Source organism: Canis aureus, chromosome 8, assembly GCF_053574225.1.
Source record: "Canis aureus isolate CA01 chromosome 8, VMU_Caureus_v.1.0, whole genome shotgun sequence".
NCBI classification, from domain to species: Eukaryota; Metazoa; Chordata; class Mammalia; order Carnivora; family Canidae; genus Canis; species Canis aureus.
In genome coordinates, this window is record NC_135618.1 from 24719231 (window position 1) to 24736427 (window position 17197).

At 33.1% G+C, this 17197-nt stretch overlaps 1 protein-coding gene across 4 annotated transcripts in view; it reads left to right on the forward strand.

Annotated features, from left to right (window-relative positions):
- The window catches only part of PTBP2 (polypyrimidine tract binding protein 2), a 77374-nt gene extending 61189 nt beyond the window's left edge, over positions 1-16185 (forward strand). Inside the window, exons 9-14 of one of the 4 annotated variants that reach the window (XM_077905538.1) lie at positions 6092-6246; positions 7718-7751; positions 8169-8261; positions 14036-14252; positions 14350-14427; positions 14593-16185. In XM_077905538.1, coding sequence (XP_077761664.1) covers positions 6092-6246; positions 7718-7751; positions 8169-8261; positions 14036-14252; positions 14350-14427; positions 14593-14725 — 710 coding nt within the window. In that variant the 3' untranslated portion in view covers positions 14726-16185. The remainder of the gene's footprint in view (positions 1-6091; positions 6247-7717; positions 7752-8168; positions 8262-14035; positions 14253-14349; positions 14428-14592) is intronic. The other 3 variants (XM_077905540.1, XM_077905541.1, XM_077905542.1) reach the window with 3 other exon arrangements.
- Positions 16186-17197: the final 1012 nt, after the last annotated feature.

A 17197-nucleotide genomic window follows, 5' to 3' on the forward strand; every position in this document is an offset into this window, starting at 1 on the left:
AGAGGATTAATGGCTTGAAATTACAATTGAAACTTAAGCAGTGCACAATTATATTGTGGGAAAAATTAAACTTAGGGATGAGATAAATAGCATTAAAATTAAAAGTTCCTACTCAGTTCAGTAGTTCCCATAAGGTTATTCATGAAGGTGGGTATAAATCAAATTATGATGGATTAAAGGGTATAAATATGATAAGAAAGCATTTATTACTCTTTGAAGAAGTGTACTATAAAAAAAGGAAAGAGAAATGGAATGTAGTTGAGAAATGGTTGTATTGAGGGACTGTGTATAAATTGTATGGGCTCCAGATCCAGGTGTCATGAGTTCAGAATTCATCTTAGCTTCACTGTCTTAGCCTCCCCATGTGTAGTGGTTATAATGACAGTATTATGAGGATTAAATGTGTTAATAAGTATAGTTTGTATAGTGCTTGGCATATAATGAATGCTCATTTCATATTAACTAGTATTTGTTTTTTGTGGGGTTTTGGGGGAGACTTAGAGCACAAGTGGGAAGGGGAGAGGGAGAGAGAATCTCAAGCAAACTGCTCACTGAGCATGGAGCCCAACACAGGGCTCAATCTCACAACCTTGAGTTCATCTCCTGATCCAAAACCAAGAATTGGATGCTTAACCAGCTGTGCCACCCAGTCACCCCTAGTATTTATTTTTAAGGCTAGCTTCAGTCCTAGAATTGAATGTATAGTGAAAATGCCAAGGCCTAGAAAATAGAAAGGTACTTGTTGAGGATCATAGTGAAGAACTGGAAAGGATTAGCAAGCTCTTATAGAAATGTAGGGGAAGGAAAATGTAGGGGCAGAGCTGGAGCCAGAACTGAAGTCATCAGTTATGTAGCCCATATTCTTTTCTTCTCACCATTCTGTGTTTTTATGAAGAAAGGAAAAGGGGGGAACAGATGAAAGAAAGGACTTTTGAAGTTGGTAGAAAATTTTGAGGGAATTCTGATGCCATTCTCAGACTTTATGAATATAACAAGATTGAGAGTAGGATGTGGGACATAAATCTCGTAAATTTGTAGGGAACCCTTGGAAGTAGACTCCAAAATCGGCTAACGTTAGATTTAAATAGCAAAATGTTTATGGAATCAGTTTTGGGGTGTGTATGTGTTTTCACTCTAGTGCTCACTTCGGCAGCACATGTACTAAAATTGGAATATTTTTACTTTAATACTTACCTAGATGAAAGCTTAGCAAAAATACAAGATTGGATTTATCCAAGCCTGGCGCTGAAGAACATCAAAAAAACACTTAGGCTACATTGTAAATAAAGTCAAGCCAAGAAAAAACAGAATTAGCATAAAGCCCAAAAGTGGGTTCAGTAATTGCATGGAATAGGAGAATTAAGAAAGATGGGAAAATGTTGGGAAAGCAGAAATGAATGGCAAAACACAAAAAGAGAAAGAAAACTCAAAGATGTAGCAAGAGAAGTTGCTAAAATGGATTGATGTAAAAATTGTCAAAGTAGAAGTTTTAAAGAAATTTTGAGCCAAGAGTGTTTGACATATCATAGGTTGATGACAGGGTCTGGGAGAGAAGGAAGAAATAAAGCCAGGTGCTGTATGTAGTCTTTCTGTAATGAGAGAAATGTCCCAGTAATCCGATGGTTCTTTTGATGATGAGAAATGATTGGATGAAGAATCTGTCTTAATTGATGGTGGTGGGACTGCAGTCTGAAAGTAACATTGGGTGGTAGGGTAGAATGATGAATAATATATCCTTTTTCTTTCCTTTGGGGAAGGGTTTATGAAGATAAAAAATGACTATTTGAGAGGGTTATAAGAAAAGTTTCATTAGGATAAAGCAAGCCTTTAATTAAAAAGTTTCTCTAAGGAACAGATTGAATAAAAATGCTATTTGTTAATGATAGAAAAGAGAATGGATTCCAGCAGGCAAAATAAAGAAAGGAAGGTGGTACAAGAGGAGGAATGGATTGTTTCAGGAAAGAATAATAGTGTTTGTCATTATTGTCAAAAGTGAAACTTAGTTTCAAGTCAGGAAATAAAATGTAAAAACCGTTCTCCCCACCCAAGCCCCTGTACTTTTATGAATTAGAAAGAGCCTCAAAGTCCCACCACCTATCCTCTAATCAGAAGTATGTGAGACAACTACCACATGTCTTGAGCAGGGTAAAGAAGTAAGACCAAAAGAAATTCAATCAACTTTGGATACAAGTTTTAGAATGTGAAATGAAGTTACAAAACCAATTCTGCATCTTTAAAAATCATGGATAAAAAGGTCATAGTCAGGAGGAGCCTAAAGAGACATGACTAAATGTACTATGGGATCCTGGAACAAAAAAAGGACAGATAAACACCAAAGAAATCTGACAAAGTGTGGACTTTAGTTAATAATTATATGTCAGTATTGGCTGATTAATTGTAACAGTAACACCATACTAATACAATGTTAATAATAGAGGGAAAAGGAAAGGACCCAGGTTATATAGGAACTCTGTAGAATCTTCATTTTTTCTGTAAATCTAAAATATAAACTTTATTAAAAATCATAGATAGGGACACCTATCAGCAGTTGAGTGCCTGCCTTCAGCCCAGAGCATGATCCTGGAGTCCTGGGATCGATCAAATCCCACTTCGGGCTCTCTGCACGGAGCCTGCTTCTCTCTCTGCCTGTGTATCTGCCTTCTCTCTCCCTTCCTCTCTCTCTCTCTCTCTCATGTGAATAAATTTTTAAAAAATCATAGATAAATTTGTAAAACATCTTTCAGATCTATCACACCAAAAAAGACTCCAGACTTTTCATTTTCAGCTACCATTTTATTTTTTTTTCTTTTTTTTTTCAGCTACCATTTTAAATTAATTTCATTTCTCTTAATTCTCAGTGATCATTTTTCCATGATGTCTTGATGTTTTGAATAATATTGTGCCAAGTTACCCCCGTTTTAAACTCAGATTTCAAGAAGAAAAGTATTTCAAAAACCATTGCCTTTAATATTTAAAGTTTCTTTGAACAAATTTTCTATCACCTTTGGATACGGTGAAGTTTTTCATGAGGTGGTTGAATTATATATTGACATTGTAGAGATGTATTTCAGAAGACGCTTTCTTGCAAAAATGAAGTATTAAACTTAGACTGTCGTTTAATCTATCAAATTTAGGTAAATTGGTATTTTATATTTTATGAATTAATAATTTTTCTTGAAATGTCAACAGGGAAAGATGAGTAACAAGGACTTAGAACTTAATTCTGAAAGTGTCAGTAGTGTGTAATCTTGATAATGTCTCACGTTAAAAAAAATATACCCATTTATATTACAGCATTTTCTTTGAAATGAATAATTTTTTTTTTAATTCCTTAGCATTTCTTGAGAAACATACATACATCATACCGAATATACATGGCAGTGGTTCACAAAGTATCTGGAGATCTCTCCGGCTCTAACAAAGTCAAAACTGTATTCATGACAATATTAAAATGTTATTTGTCTTTCGACTTTTACTTTCACTACCATATGTTAGTCTGAAGGCTAATAGATAATAGACTATGTGATCATATGTTCTTTTTTTTTTAAATAAAAGTTCTTGATTTTTTGTTTCTGGTGTGTTAAATATCAGTTGATATACCCCAAATAAACAAAAGCTCTTTGTGGTCCTCAGTAATTTTCTAAGAGTGTAAAGGGGTGAGACCAAAAAGATTAAAAGCTTTTTCAGTATGGGGATACGAAGTTCAGGATTTTCAAGTATTTTAATAAACAGAAGATGGTGATAAGAGTTGAGATGTACAGAGAAAATGCTAGGAATTAGGAAATTTTTTAGATGAATTTTGGTAACTAATAACAATTAATTGTTCAGTTAATTTTGGGGGGGTTAGTCTACCCTGAAAATCGTTTGGTAAGTTGAAAATGAAACCAGAAATTAAACTGACTTAATTTTTTATTGTGGAAAAGAGATGCTCAAATGTCTTCTTAGATTTAAAAAAAAAAATCTTTTATTCTTAAAAGAGAATTTGAGGATTGATACTGAACTTTTTTCTTCTGCATGCCCTGTATTGTCATTGGTGTTTGGGGCCATGGACTGGATCCCATTAAGACCAAGCAACTTAACAAAATTTTTAAGTTACTTTTTCTGTTGAAGAGTAGTGAAACAAGGGAATGATTTGACAGTGTAATGCCTAATCTGGAGTTTCTGCCACGATTGAATAATTGTGTTTATTCACAATAACAGCACAATAACAGCTTTAGTTGATTGCTATGTACATTGAGCCACAACTATCTGAAAATACTGAAGGAATGATATTTAAAGAAAGGACGAGGAGGGGTCATTTTCTAAGAGTATGAAGAAACAATACTGTGAGTGCATGTCTAAGAACGGGAAATACGTCTGTATACTTGTCATTGGCAGCAAATTAAGATATCTTTTAAATGTTAAATGGAAGTAACCTATAAAGTATAATGAGAGCTATGGTATTTACTGGAAGTTTGTAATGCTGTAGAATAATTGGTTAAAAAGATCCACACTGGTGGATCCAAAAAGGCATCAAAGACTACTAAAGACATGAGAAGTTTTCCTTTAATATTAGATCCTTGTTTCTTGGATTTACTTTTAAAATAAAATTGTTGAAAAAATAAATAATAATTAAAATGAATGAATGAATGGAACAAAATTGGCCACCACTACCATGAGTTAATAATTGTTAAACCAGCGTGATGGTTTGTTATTCTAGTGTCTCTTTTTTTATGTTGACTATTTTCTGTAACAAAGAGTAAAATCTAAAAAAGAAAATGGAGAAAGAAGAAAAAAAGGAATCTCGAAAAGTGGGTAGAAAGTACTAAAGTAAGCTCATCCACAGAAAGATTGCAACAAATATAATTCCACTGTTGAACTGCTCATAGAGAAGAGATAAGAAATTGGAGGGGGAAAATTTGTAAGTTAGAAACTGAAGAGATTAAGATTTGTGAATCTTAACCCTTCAGACTATCAATGAAAGATCATCATAGTTTCTATAAAGTAAAAAGATTAAAAAAAAAAAACTTGGCTAAAATATTAAGATACCTGAAACCAAAGGCAACAAGCACATCCTTTTGACATACACAAGAAGGCTGGTGGAAAGAGAAAAGAAGAAATAAAACGTGAACTTACGGGACAACAGTCCTAAGGGCCATTTCTATACAGGTATGTCATGAATTAACTTCATGTAGGTTGGTTGTTTCTTTTTAATGGGAAGGAGAAAAATACAATTCATTTCATTAGTGAACTAACATTTATTGAAATATAAGCTGGTATGTAAGAATTGAAGGGATGGAAGGATTTTGAGTTTATTCTTAATTAGAATGTGAATAAAAGATGGTGAGACAAAAGAATTCTCTCTAGAGAGCAAATGATTAGCATATTTTAAACAACAGACTGGAAAACAACAATAGAAATAAAGAAATGTTAAAACTGGTAGGGGAAAGGAAAAGACTGAAAGAGAAAGCATGCATGATACAGTGACGTTTTCTCAATCTTCCTACTGGGGAAATTTGAGAAATTTGTTGTGTGTGTGTTACAACTACATGAGTGTGAAATTAAGGCAAACAAACTTTGGTAAGGTTTTCTTCAGGTCATTTGAATGAATTAAATAATTCAGGGTGATGTGTCTCCAAGAGCTGAAGAACTTACGATATGTGTTTCAGAAGCTGTAATTGTCTGATTTCAAGTGAGTTTATGAAGAAGATAGCACTTGTCTAAAAAAGTGTTGAGTTACTGTTGAAGATGATATTTATTTTGGATGTGGTTTCTTGCTGTAAACCATGGAAGTGAATTTTTCAAGTTTCTGACTTAGAAATATCATTCTTTATGCTTTGCTTTTCCATAGGAAATGGAATATTGTATATTTAATTTTTTAACATACTACAGGTATGTACCTTAGCCCTAATATTTAATGATTTCATTGATAACCAGTTAATTTTCTCTAATTGCTATATTATCAGCAAACCGTTTTTCTAAACGTTATAAAAATTAATTTTCAGGAACCATTTGGAATGGTCAGCCCTAAGCCATGCAGCCATCGTGCTTAAATTGGTTTTTGTAAACGACTTGTGTGTGTTTCGTAAAATATGCTTTATTTTAAAATTAGGGCTTCCTGTTGCAGCTGTTCCAGGAGCTCTGAGTCCTTTGGCTATTCCAAATGCTGCTGCAGCAGCTGCTGCAGCTGCTGCTGGCCGAGTGGGTATGCCTGGAGTCTCAGCTGGTGGCAATACAGTCCTGTTGGTTAGCAATTTAAATGAAGAGGTTAGTAAAATAATTTTCTAATGTTTATTCTTTAACTCCATTTCATTTGTGAAAGTTTCTCATGTTTATTTCATTTTGCACTTGCCTTTCTTTTTATGTACATTCATTAGTCAAAGTATTTTCTGTATGTTTCTACTTCTGAATAAAATCTATGTACTTGTTTAGGTAATATTTCCTTAGTCATATCTCTTTTTATATATATAATAATTATTATTATTATTATTATTATTATTATTTTTAATGTAACTACCTATTTTTCCTAAGAAAAATATGGTGAAGTACTATAGTATGGCTTTTTCTTTTTGTTGTTCTCAAAGGCAAATGTGATCTAATTTGCAGATTTTAACTGTAAAACAATTTTGTTCTTTGCCTTTTCTAATTATTTGCTTGTTCATTTCATGCTTATGTGTCATTGCATTTTTTTAAATCTTATTTTATGTGAACTACTCTAATACATTTTTCTTTGAAGGTTCTTCCAAAGATCTTGACGAGGCACTCTTCCAGTCTTTCTTAGTAATTTTTTCTTTGCAGTTATTAGTCATTGTCTTCTAAAAATATTTTTCAACTTTATCCCCTCCCCCCTTGTTAAATAAAATTTATTGCTGAGTTATTTTCTTTAGTTGTACATTTTATGTCTGGTATATTTTATTTTGATTGCTATGAAAGCTGGTATGAAATGTGGGAAGCTCAATGTATCAGTTTACAATGTCTAATTTGAATATTTGTTTCATTTTTAATTGGCCTCTGTTAATACGAACATTAAGCTTATTTTATCATTTAATACTATTGTCATTCACAGTTCTGCATGCTAAAATGTTTGAATCAGAGTGCCTTTGTTTTTCTTTTAAGAATTTTGCCTGCATTTCATAACCAGCCATGCTTATGCAGTTAAAGTTCAAAGTTTAAAATTCCTGTGCATGCTTTTCCTTCCCTATGTTGAGATGAAATGCTGTAATTTACTCTTTGATATAGATGTACTTTACCCATATTTGTCTTGGATGACTACATTTTACTCAGTTTTTCTTGTACAGTACATAAACCAACCATTTTCTGACCAAATTCCTGCATTTCCTATGTACTGACCTATATTTTATTTTTTTTTTGTTCCCCAATTCCTTATTTTTTTCTTCTGCATTGCTGTTTCCCTTCCCCATTTCATCCTTTTCCCCTGTGTGTTCACCTTCCCTTTCCTTGTCTTTTCCCAAATGCCCATTCCCTTCCCTGTCTTATCCTTTATTTTCCTTGTCCTTGTCTTCATTCCCTGTCTCCATTCCCTATGTTCATGCTTCTGTGCTTGAACAAATGTTCCTCGGACCAACTTGCCCCAATTAACCGCCTTGAACCATGATCCATGACCACCTCACCATTCTGCGGGAACCACCCTTCGTTATGGATGATCTGTTCATCTCCGCTCTTCCTCGACTCTTCTCTCTTCTTGTCTTACGCTGCTTGCTCTTCTCTCCTTCTAAAGATGGTTACGCCCCAAAGTCTGTTTACCCTCTTCGGTATGTTATTGTTAGCACTATACTTTTATTATTGATTTGATTTTTGTTTCACCTTAATTCTTATTTGTAGCTAGCACTTTGGCTTAAAGTTGAATAGTAAATCTTTTGCTATTTTTCTTTGCTATTTAAAACTCTCCATAGACACAAAATTTGTTTTAATGCATGCTGATTTATTTTGCATGGTCTTTAATTTAATATCATTCACATAGCTTTGAGGGTTTATCAAAAGTTATTCTTTTCAAAATTCACTGTTCAAAATCTTGATCTTCTTTATTCATTTGTGAGAATGATGAGTTTGAATGCGTGATCATGTTGATGTCTGAATGTTTCATTAATATGTCAGAAAGATAATCTTGAGCTGACTTGCATGTAAAATTAATTCCATTTTTGGATTACCTCTCTGTGGCTCCAAAAAAGGTGTTTATGGAGATGTGCAGCGTGTGAAGATTTTGTACAATAAGAAAGACAGTGCTCTGATACAGATGGCTGATGGAAACCAATCACAACTTGGTAAGATTAAACTATGTGTTATCTATTACATCTTTAAATCTGTTAATAAAAACAAACCCTATTATGGCAGTAAGTGATTCTTTTTTTTTTTTTTTTTTTGATAGCCGGGTTCAAAATGTCATGTTAATTTTCATATTTTAACATATTTATACACGATGACCATGTTTGTATTTTCTCCTGTCCTCTTAACAATCCTCAAGTACAATCTAATGGAAGATTTGGCCTCCAAAATTGTAGTAATCGTTTCACATAAGAAGGGTAGCGTTTATATTAAAGATCCTTAGTATCTTTCTTTCCTGCTTACTCCCTGTAATAGAAGGTAACTGTTCATATAGTCCATGGAATCCTGATTAATGTGAAATTTTAATTCAAAATATTTGTCTAAACCTAGTATTGGAAAATGGAAAATGAGTCACATGGAAAATGTATTTTAGAGATACCAGATTTTTTACAGAATGAAGAACTTGTGCTAGACAGGCTGTTGTGTTAATCCCTTTTGGAATCTTAAAATGTACTTAAGTCCATTATACTTCCATTAAATATTTACGTTAATAAGAATGTATCATTTGATTCTATACACGAAGTCAGATCTCATAAATATGGTATACAGCTATGTATTCACAATGTGATACGACTGTAAATATTATGTTCTTAGCTTATAATTCTGTTCATTGAGATTTGGGCATGATGATGGCTCAAATTGGTTGCTTTCACTTTTTTTTTGAAATTTGTCACTTTTGATGTAAGGACTGTATTTTTGCTATTACACCCAATGAAATTCACAGACTTGAACGGTATGATATATTTGGTCTTTGGAAAGTTTGAATTTTCTTGTTTCTTACCAACTGTCATGGTAGCTCAGACAACACATAAAACTATACATCTGGCTCTTCACTTTTTAAAATGGAGATACCCATCTTTAATGAAAGATATATAAATAAAGAGTGCTAATCAGGTCCTAGATGCCTAGTAAATCTTTTCTTCTTTTGCTGTGTGTGCTCTGGTAGAGGTAGTCATGGCCATTGTTTTTATATACGTTGTGAGAAGCATTTAACAAAGCTTTCTCAACGGTTTCATTTTTTTTTCTCATCAGTATGGGAGCTGTGGGGGTATTACCCTCATATAAAGGATATATAGTGGTTATGGTTGGGAAGTACCTGAGGTAGAATTTAACCAAGCTTTTCTGGATATTTTTTATGTAAGGACTATTTAAGGACTTCTGTCCTTCTGTCTTCTTATAAGGACACTAGTCTAATTAGATGAGGGCCTCATCCTTATGACCTCATTTAACTTTCATTATCTCCCTTAAAGTCCCTGTCTTCAGATGGTCATTTTGCAGGATTAGAGCTTCAGTATAGGACTTTTGGGAGAACACAGTTCAATGCATAATAGTACTTATAAAAAGCAGGGGTAAAAGATTTGCAAACTTAAGATCTTTGAAATAAAGCTTTGACATGATTTACAGTGTTTAAACTATTTTACAGTAAATTATTTCTCATGGCTAGATTTTGCTTTTTTGAAATCCTTATGATTCTAAAAATACGCACTCATACCATTGATGCCTTTAATATTGAAAAAATTAGTGAGACATTTGAAAATGTAATATGCTTTATTTTTGGGCCCTATTTTCCTTTTGGTTTTCATAGGACTCTATTTGGAAATAACTCATTTCATGATATAGGCAGGTTTTTTTGTTTTTTGTTTTTTGTTTTTTAATGCCTAGGACATAGTATGGGGGAAATAAGGAGAATTAAAAGATACTATGGGTTTAAATGTGAATGAGATTGTTGCAAACCTTGGAGGCCATGTTAAATTGGATGTTTTAAGAATAATTTGTGTATTATTTTAAAATGACCTTTAACAGAATTCTGATAAAATCCCAAGGAGTAGTAGTTTTTTCATGTTAAACTGGTTTTTATTTAATGTATAGCTGCTTTCTCAAAAGTAAAGTTACTTAGTTCTTCATAATAGTCCTTGATCTACTAAGTTATCTCTCTCACAAAAAGATTTCAAGAGATCTTCCTTCCCAAGAGGAATTAGCAAGGAGGGAAATAGCAAATGTTATGGAATATAATGGGGAAACTATTTACTTACTTACTTACTTACTTACTTACTTATTTATTTATTTATTTATTTATGATTTTATTTATTCATGAGACACACAGAGAGAGAGAGAGAGAGAGAGATAGAGAGGCAGAGACACAGGCAAAGAGAGAAGCAGGCTCCACTCAGGGAGCCTGATGCCGGACTTGATCCCAGGACTCCAGGATCACCTAGGGATCCCCAGGAAATAATAAATTTAAAATTTATGATAGAATCTAAGTCCCTATGCACCAGTAATAATAGCAACAACAATGTAAAGGAGTAAGTGCATCAGTCAAAAGATAGGTTGTCAGATCTGATTTTTTTTTTTTTTAACTTGTTGCGACAAACTTAAAAAGCACAAGGATGTGGAAAGGTTGAAAGAAAAGGGATATATATATAAAAGATAAATTTAGATCACCAGGAAGATAAAAAGAGTTTTTGGTGTGTGTATGTTTGGGGGGATGCCCCTAATGAAATAGCCTCAAAATATATCAATCATAAATGAATAGATAGAACTAGAGGGACTCTTGAGGAAATCTTCTCTTATAGGGAGAGATCCCAACACACCTTTCTGAATTAAGTCAGGCAGACATAATACAACAAAGATACAGTTACCTTAAAATTACACATGTATAGAACTACACACTTAACACTGTTTTTTAAGTACATTGGGGAACATTTACTAAAGCAGGCTTCAGTAAAGCAGAGAGTAAGTAACATATATTCTATTCTCTGTTGCACAATTTGAGTTAATAACAAAAAGATACATTTAGAATTTCCTAATATCTCATGGATCGAGGAAGTTACTTTAATGAGAATTTAGAATACTTAAAACTAAAATGATAATGAAAGTACTTACAAATTAGATATGTGTAGTACAGTGAAAGTGGTGTTTTGACAGGAGGTTAACTTTAAGAATGATGGTATAAACCCAAGGAAAGGATAATAATAAAGATAAGACTAGCAATCACTGGTATAGAAGACAGTTAAGAGAAAAAACAGAGCTAGAAGGTGGGTCTTTGAATAAATTAATAAAATAGACAAGTGAGTATTGAACTTGATTTTTTAAAAAGTGAGAGACAACACAAATAATACTCGGAATTATAAACTTCTCCTGTATATAAACTTTTTGACCATCTTTTGACTTACTGTTATTCATTCATATCTTTTTTTGGTAAACATTTCTTTATTTTCTTTATTTTTTTTTATTTATTTTTCTGAAAGATAAATAAAGCAGGGGGAGCAGCAGAGGGAGGGGGTGAAGCAGGAAGCCCTGACATGGGGCTCTACCCCAGAACCCTTATCCCACTGAGCCCCACCCAGACGCCCCCATTAATATCTTCTTCAGAGATAAAGGGAAAAGTAAACAATTACATTCAAACAAAAGTGCCATTTCCATTGTGCAACATTGGCCTTTTCCTCTTTTATCATTGATGGCTTTGTCCATTTACACCGTATTTCTTGTAACCAGTTTCAGGATATCAGAGTCCTGTTATTTAAACTTGGTTCATCTTAAATTAGTAGTTCAAATAATCTACTGTTTCTTGTTTAATCATTATGTCTGCTTCAGTTTTTGACAAGCTTTTTTTAAAAAAAGTGTTTAGAAATTGTCACACTCAACCCCTCTTCTTCAGCCCTCATCCATTTGAGATTCCAATTGTTTTGTCAAGTCCGATGACTAGAATACTTCTCATTACCTATTTCCAGAGGTAGCTCTCTGGTTATTTTGCTTTATTTTAATCCCATTTCTCTATCATCCATCTCCTCTTGGTACAGGTACTGTCCCTAGGACTTTTTATTGTTATTTTCACCCTTCAGTGTATCACAGCTCAGCTGATTGTGCAATCTTTTCATAACTTTACAAAGCTGAACTAAGCATTCTTTATAACAGTGTGCTTCCTTATACCACTTTATTCCCTAAATGCATTCCTTATAATGCATTTGTATGAGCTAAGAGTACTTTATCATAAGTAATAGAATGATAGAACTTTAAAAATGTTTTGTAATTCAAGTAAGTTTTATAATAGCTTATATACCATGTCTATGAGTAATTGAATTGAATTTTGTAAGTGAAAATTTAGAAGTATGTGTGAAACGCAGTAGAACTAGTGAGAAAGAATTCAGGCCTGAGAGATGATTTTTTTCTGTTCGCCTCGGTTGAAAAAAAAAAAACTAAGAAAAAAGCATTACAAATATATAACACTACAGTAAAAACAGTCAGGAAGAGTAAGCTTGTTTTTACAAATTAGAGAAGCTACAAGTGAAAAAAGAAAATACTGTTGGTTCTTTTCTGAATTGTACCTTATACTTTCATAGCATTTTCCTTTTCAGACCTGTTTTATATTTAACTGATTTATGTTCTATACAGGTAAGTATGATAAGATGCATGGGTTTAATAAATTCTGTGTATCTCTGGTATCAGACTATGTGCTGCAGTATACTAATCAAAAAACATTTTGAGAGTAGGGGTTTTATTCTCATTTCCCTGCTCTTCCATATTGCCTTTATCTCTCTACTGTTAATACTCTAATACTTGGAGTAGTCAAATCAGACCTCCAGTTTAAAGTCTATGGCTTACGAAATGGTCTTCAGTTGTTCTGACTAGTGAGTAAAATGTGAAACGTAGAGAACTGTTCTGTAATCTCAGGCTAGTTCATTTAGCTTAAAAATAACCCAACTGTTACTTCAAGAATTAGGTATGTAATGTTCTGTGTTTAGGCACTGTGCTGTGTGCTGGGATAGAGACCGTGGTTCCTGCCTTCATATACCTTGCAGTGGGAAGGAGGATTTAGATAATTAAATTGTGATAAATTTTAAAAAGAAGTAAAGGGTGAAGGGAAGGCCTTTCCAGAGAATGATGAGAAAGGCTAGGAGGGATAATGAACAAGATGGGAAACTGGTATAGATCAGCATGCATACAGGGCTAAAGGTAAGAAAAACTAGCACTTTAAGGAGATAGGTTTTATGTAGTTCTAACTTAAAGTGCAAAGAAGTATAGTACTAAAATCTATAAGTTCCATGAGGGGGTAGGATGGTTCTTACTACTTGATTATCAGCACTACTAACAAAGTAGTTGGTATTGTTGTACATCCTCAAGAAGTATGTTCAAAGAGGCTGGGGAGATTTTATTCTTTAACATGGTTTTTGCCTTTCCTAGTCTGATCTGACCTTAACGATTTTAAGCAGGTAATGACATCAGATTTGCAATTTATAGGGCTCATCCAGCTGCTATGTGTAATAGAATGGATTGGAGAAAAGTAGAGCAAAGTCCAACAGTTTTGCAGGTCAAAACATTGTGACAGTGTAAAGCAGAGAATGGAGAGCTGTATTGAGGGATAATTAGGAGTAAGAAGAGTATCGTAGGACTTGGGAATTAGGTTATGGGGCAGAAGGGAGAAAAAGTTTTATAGATAAGTACTAAGTTTATTCAGCAACTAAGTTTATGATTTATCAGGATTGGCAAGGAAGAGAGAGATTCATAATCAGGATTTACATTTTATGAAAGAAACGAACTTTTTTGTCAAAATACTTGTTTAGTGCAAATAAATTTAAATCATCTTGTCAGTGGCTGTTATAAACTTGCCATTTATTTAAAAATCATAGAATTCAGTTATTTTAACTATTCTAAAAATTATTTTGCTTTGAACTGTGTTAATATTTTTTTAATAGGCATTTTTTTCTTTTTACAGCCATGAACCATCTTAATGGACAGAAAATGTATGGTAAAATTATTCGTGTTACTCTGTCTAAACATCAGACGGTACAACTACCTCGAGAGGGACTTGATGATCAAGGGCTAACAAAGGATTTTGGTAATTCCCCATTGCATCGTTTTAAGAAACCTGGATCCAAAAATTTTCAGAACATTTTTCCTCCTTCTGCAACCCTTCACCTATCCAATATCCCGTAAGTACTAAGCTAGAGTTTTCTAAGGGTATACATTATAGAAATAAAACATAAAATTTATTATTAATCTTCTTTTTTTTCCATCCAATTTTCCTAGTCCTTCAGTAGCAGAAGAGGATCTACGAACACTGTTTGCTAACACTGGGGGCACTGTGAAAGCATTTAAGTTTTTTCAGTAAGCAAGCTTTCTTGTCTCTAAATTAGTGACTTTGACAAAAAGTTTTCTTCAAGTAGTTTTTATCTTTTTTGTTTATGAAATTAATTCTGGAATGGGTGAAATTCAAGTATTTAAGCACTTCCTAATTTTTATGAAGTATCTAATTTCATAATTTTGTTTCAGAAGAGATCACAAAATGGCTCTTCTTCAGATGGCAACAGTGGAAGAAGCTATCCAGGCCTTGATTGATCTTCATAATTACAACCTTGGTGAAAACCATCATCTGAGAGTGTCTTTCTCCAAGTCAACAATTTAAAAAGGGGGAGGTGAAGATTGAGGGTGTATCACATTGTTTGGTGTCATCACCTATTGACTGTTCAGAAAAGTGGGGACCAGAGTTTGATTTTTTTGTTGTTGTTGTTGTTTCCTTTTTTTTTCCATGCTGTTATCATTCCTTGGTTATAAAATGAAATGGCATACATAAAGGCAGAGTTGTTAACTGCTGTATTTCATCTGTTCTATAGGTAGGCCATTTTTATTGTCTGTTTATAATTTTAGTTTAATTATACTTTCCTTTTTCAACTTAGTTGACATACGTGCCTTAAAAAGGAAAACTAGTGTTGCTATTGTGCATTTACTAGGTAAAAGGAATTGGTTGTCTAGGGCACATTGTTATATGGGAATTACAATATGTTTAGGCAGGGGTGTGTAAAAAGGTTAAGTTTTTGTTTCTCCTGCTTGGAACTTATTTTGAATTATTGGCTTGTCACATTTCTTTCTATTTAATCAAATAAGATACATGATACTGAAAGAATTAAAGCAGCATTTTTTAGTTTTTACTACCTTAGGCTTTATTGCTTTAAAAAAACATTGGCCTTTTGTATCTCACAATTCTGGTCTAGATTCAGTTATGAATGTAGGCATTAGTTAAAATTAACAAGATGCAGAGTATTAATTTCTTAAGACAACAAAGTGATTTCTGTAAGTTTGAGCCCTACGTGGAAAGCATTGTGGAATCTTAACCTTTTTGTACACACTCTTGTGGGACGTATCATATAAATGTCAGCACTAAGTAATGTCTTGTTTGTGGCTGAATATTTTTCGTAGATGTTTTTGAAGTTGACATGACTTACGTGCATTTAAATATATATTGCCATCCTTAGTTTGTAATTAAGATTTGGAATATGGTTGTGGATTTCTGAGCATGTGCAGACTGGTCTAGCTAGTTCAGGAACTGGTGCATGTATTTTTCAAAGATAAAGAAAGTGTACTGCGAAAATTTGCAGGAAGATTAATTTTGTGGCAGTTTTCTAAAACTGACAACCAGGTGGGACCAAAGTTTATGTGCCTTTAGTCTTAATTTACCTTGCATTGTAATATTCAGTTTTAATAAATCTTCAAAATATTTTGTATTTAGGAATAGATCTGACTTTAATAAAAACATGGCTCAGAATCTACAGGTCAAATTAATTTGAACAGTTCTTGTCAATCTGAATTGTTGATTCTGTTTAAATGACCAATACTTTTTGAAATTGATGTACTTAGTTTCAAGATTCATAGATTCTGTTATCTATGTAGACAGAATGGTCATGTATATTTTCTATTAGTTGAGTTTTTACATCTTTAGAAATGTAAAATTCAGTATAGTTTGAAAGCGGCACAATTAAAAATTAATTTTCTAACAAAGTTGGGAGGTTTGATGGTTGTTTAATTTCCTTTTGTGTGTACTCTGCTTACCTCTGTAGCATGCTCAATAAACACTTCTGTAGCTCTGTATTCACCTTTTCTGTCTTTCTCTGCTGCCTTTTCTCTTTCCTCTTCTTTGTTTTTCACTCCACTGTGCTTCTGAATTCATGTTTATTCTCTGCCAGGGTGGGAAAGGAGTAATAATATTATAATTCTATGGCTTTATACCATAAATAAATCTAGATGCTGTGAAAATATACCAGCTGGTTTTTTTTTAATTTAAAAGATAGTAACTGCTTTTCAGGAGGACACATATTAAACATTTCCCACCCTGTTATAATCTACTGCTTTAAAGACATAACTTTTATTGTATCTTGTTAATTCTATCTCTTTTGTTGTTGTTGTTTTTTTTCCAGTAGATTTATGCACTAATAGATCTTTTGGATTTGCCATGCTCTCTTGCTGCAGTTTCATCTTTCATCTTTTGTGTCTGCTAAAGATTTCTTACTAATCTTAGATTACCTTGCGATTTTTAACAAAGGGTATTAGGTGTTATTGGGAAGAAACTTTGTCTTGGGTGGGCAGAAGATACATTCAGGTAATTTGTGATGTTATAACTTCCACTTTTTTTTTTTTTTTAAAGGAGTTCAGTTAGGGGGCTATTTGTGTTATTCATATTTTTGGTTACTTTTAAAAAATAGATATATTGGTGTCAGGTAACTTCAGACTTTAATACATGTTCCATTGGTTTGTTTTGTTATGAAATAACTGAGAATTATGCAAAACTCGTACATGGCGAATAAACAAATGAAGGAATAGGAAATAACTTTAAATGTGCCATATTAATACAACAATTCAGTTATCTCAAAAAAATATAGTAAGCGAAACAATTGTTTACATTTGAGTCAAGAACATTGGGGTTATTTGGAAGCTAGACGATCTTATATTTTTTCTTCTTAAAGTAGGATTGTACTACAGAAGCACTCAAAGCAACAGCAGATGTGCCTCTAAAGTATGTAAAATCCAATACCATGGCTAATGAATAGTAATTGAGCAAAGTTTCTCCTGAGTGAACCTTTTTTCTCAGTATTGGGTGGTGGTT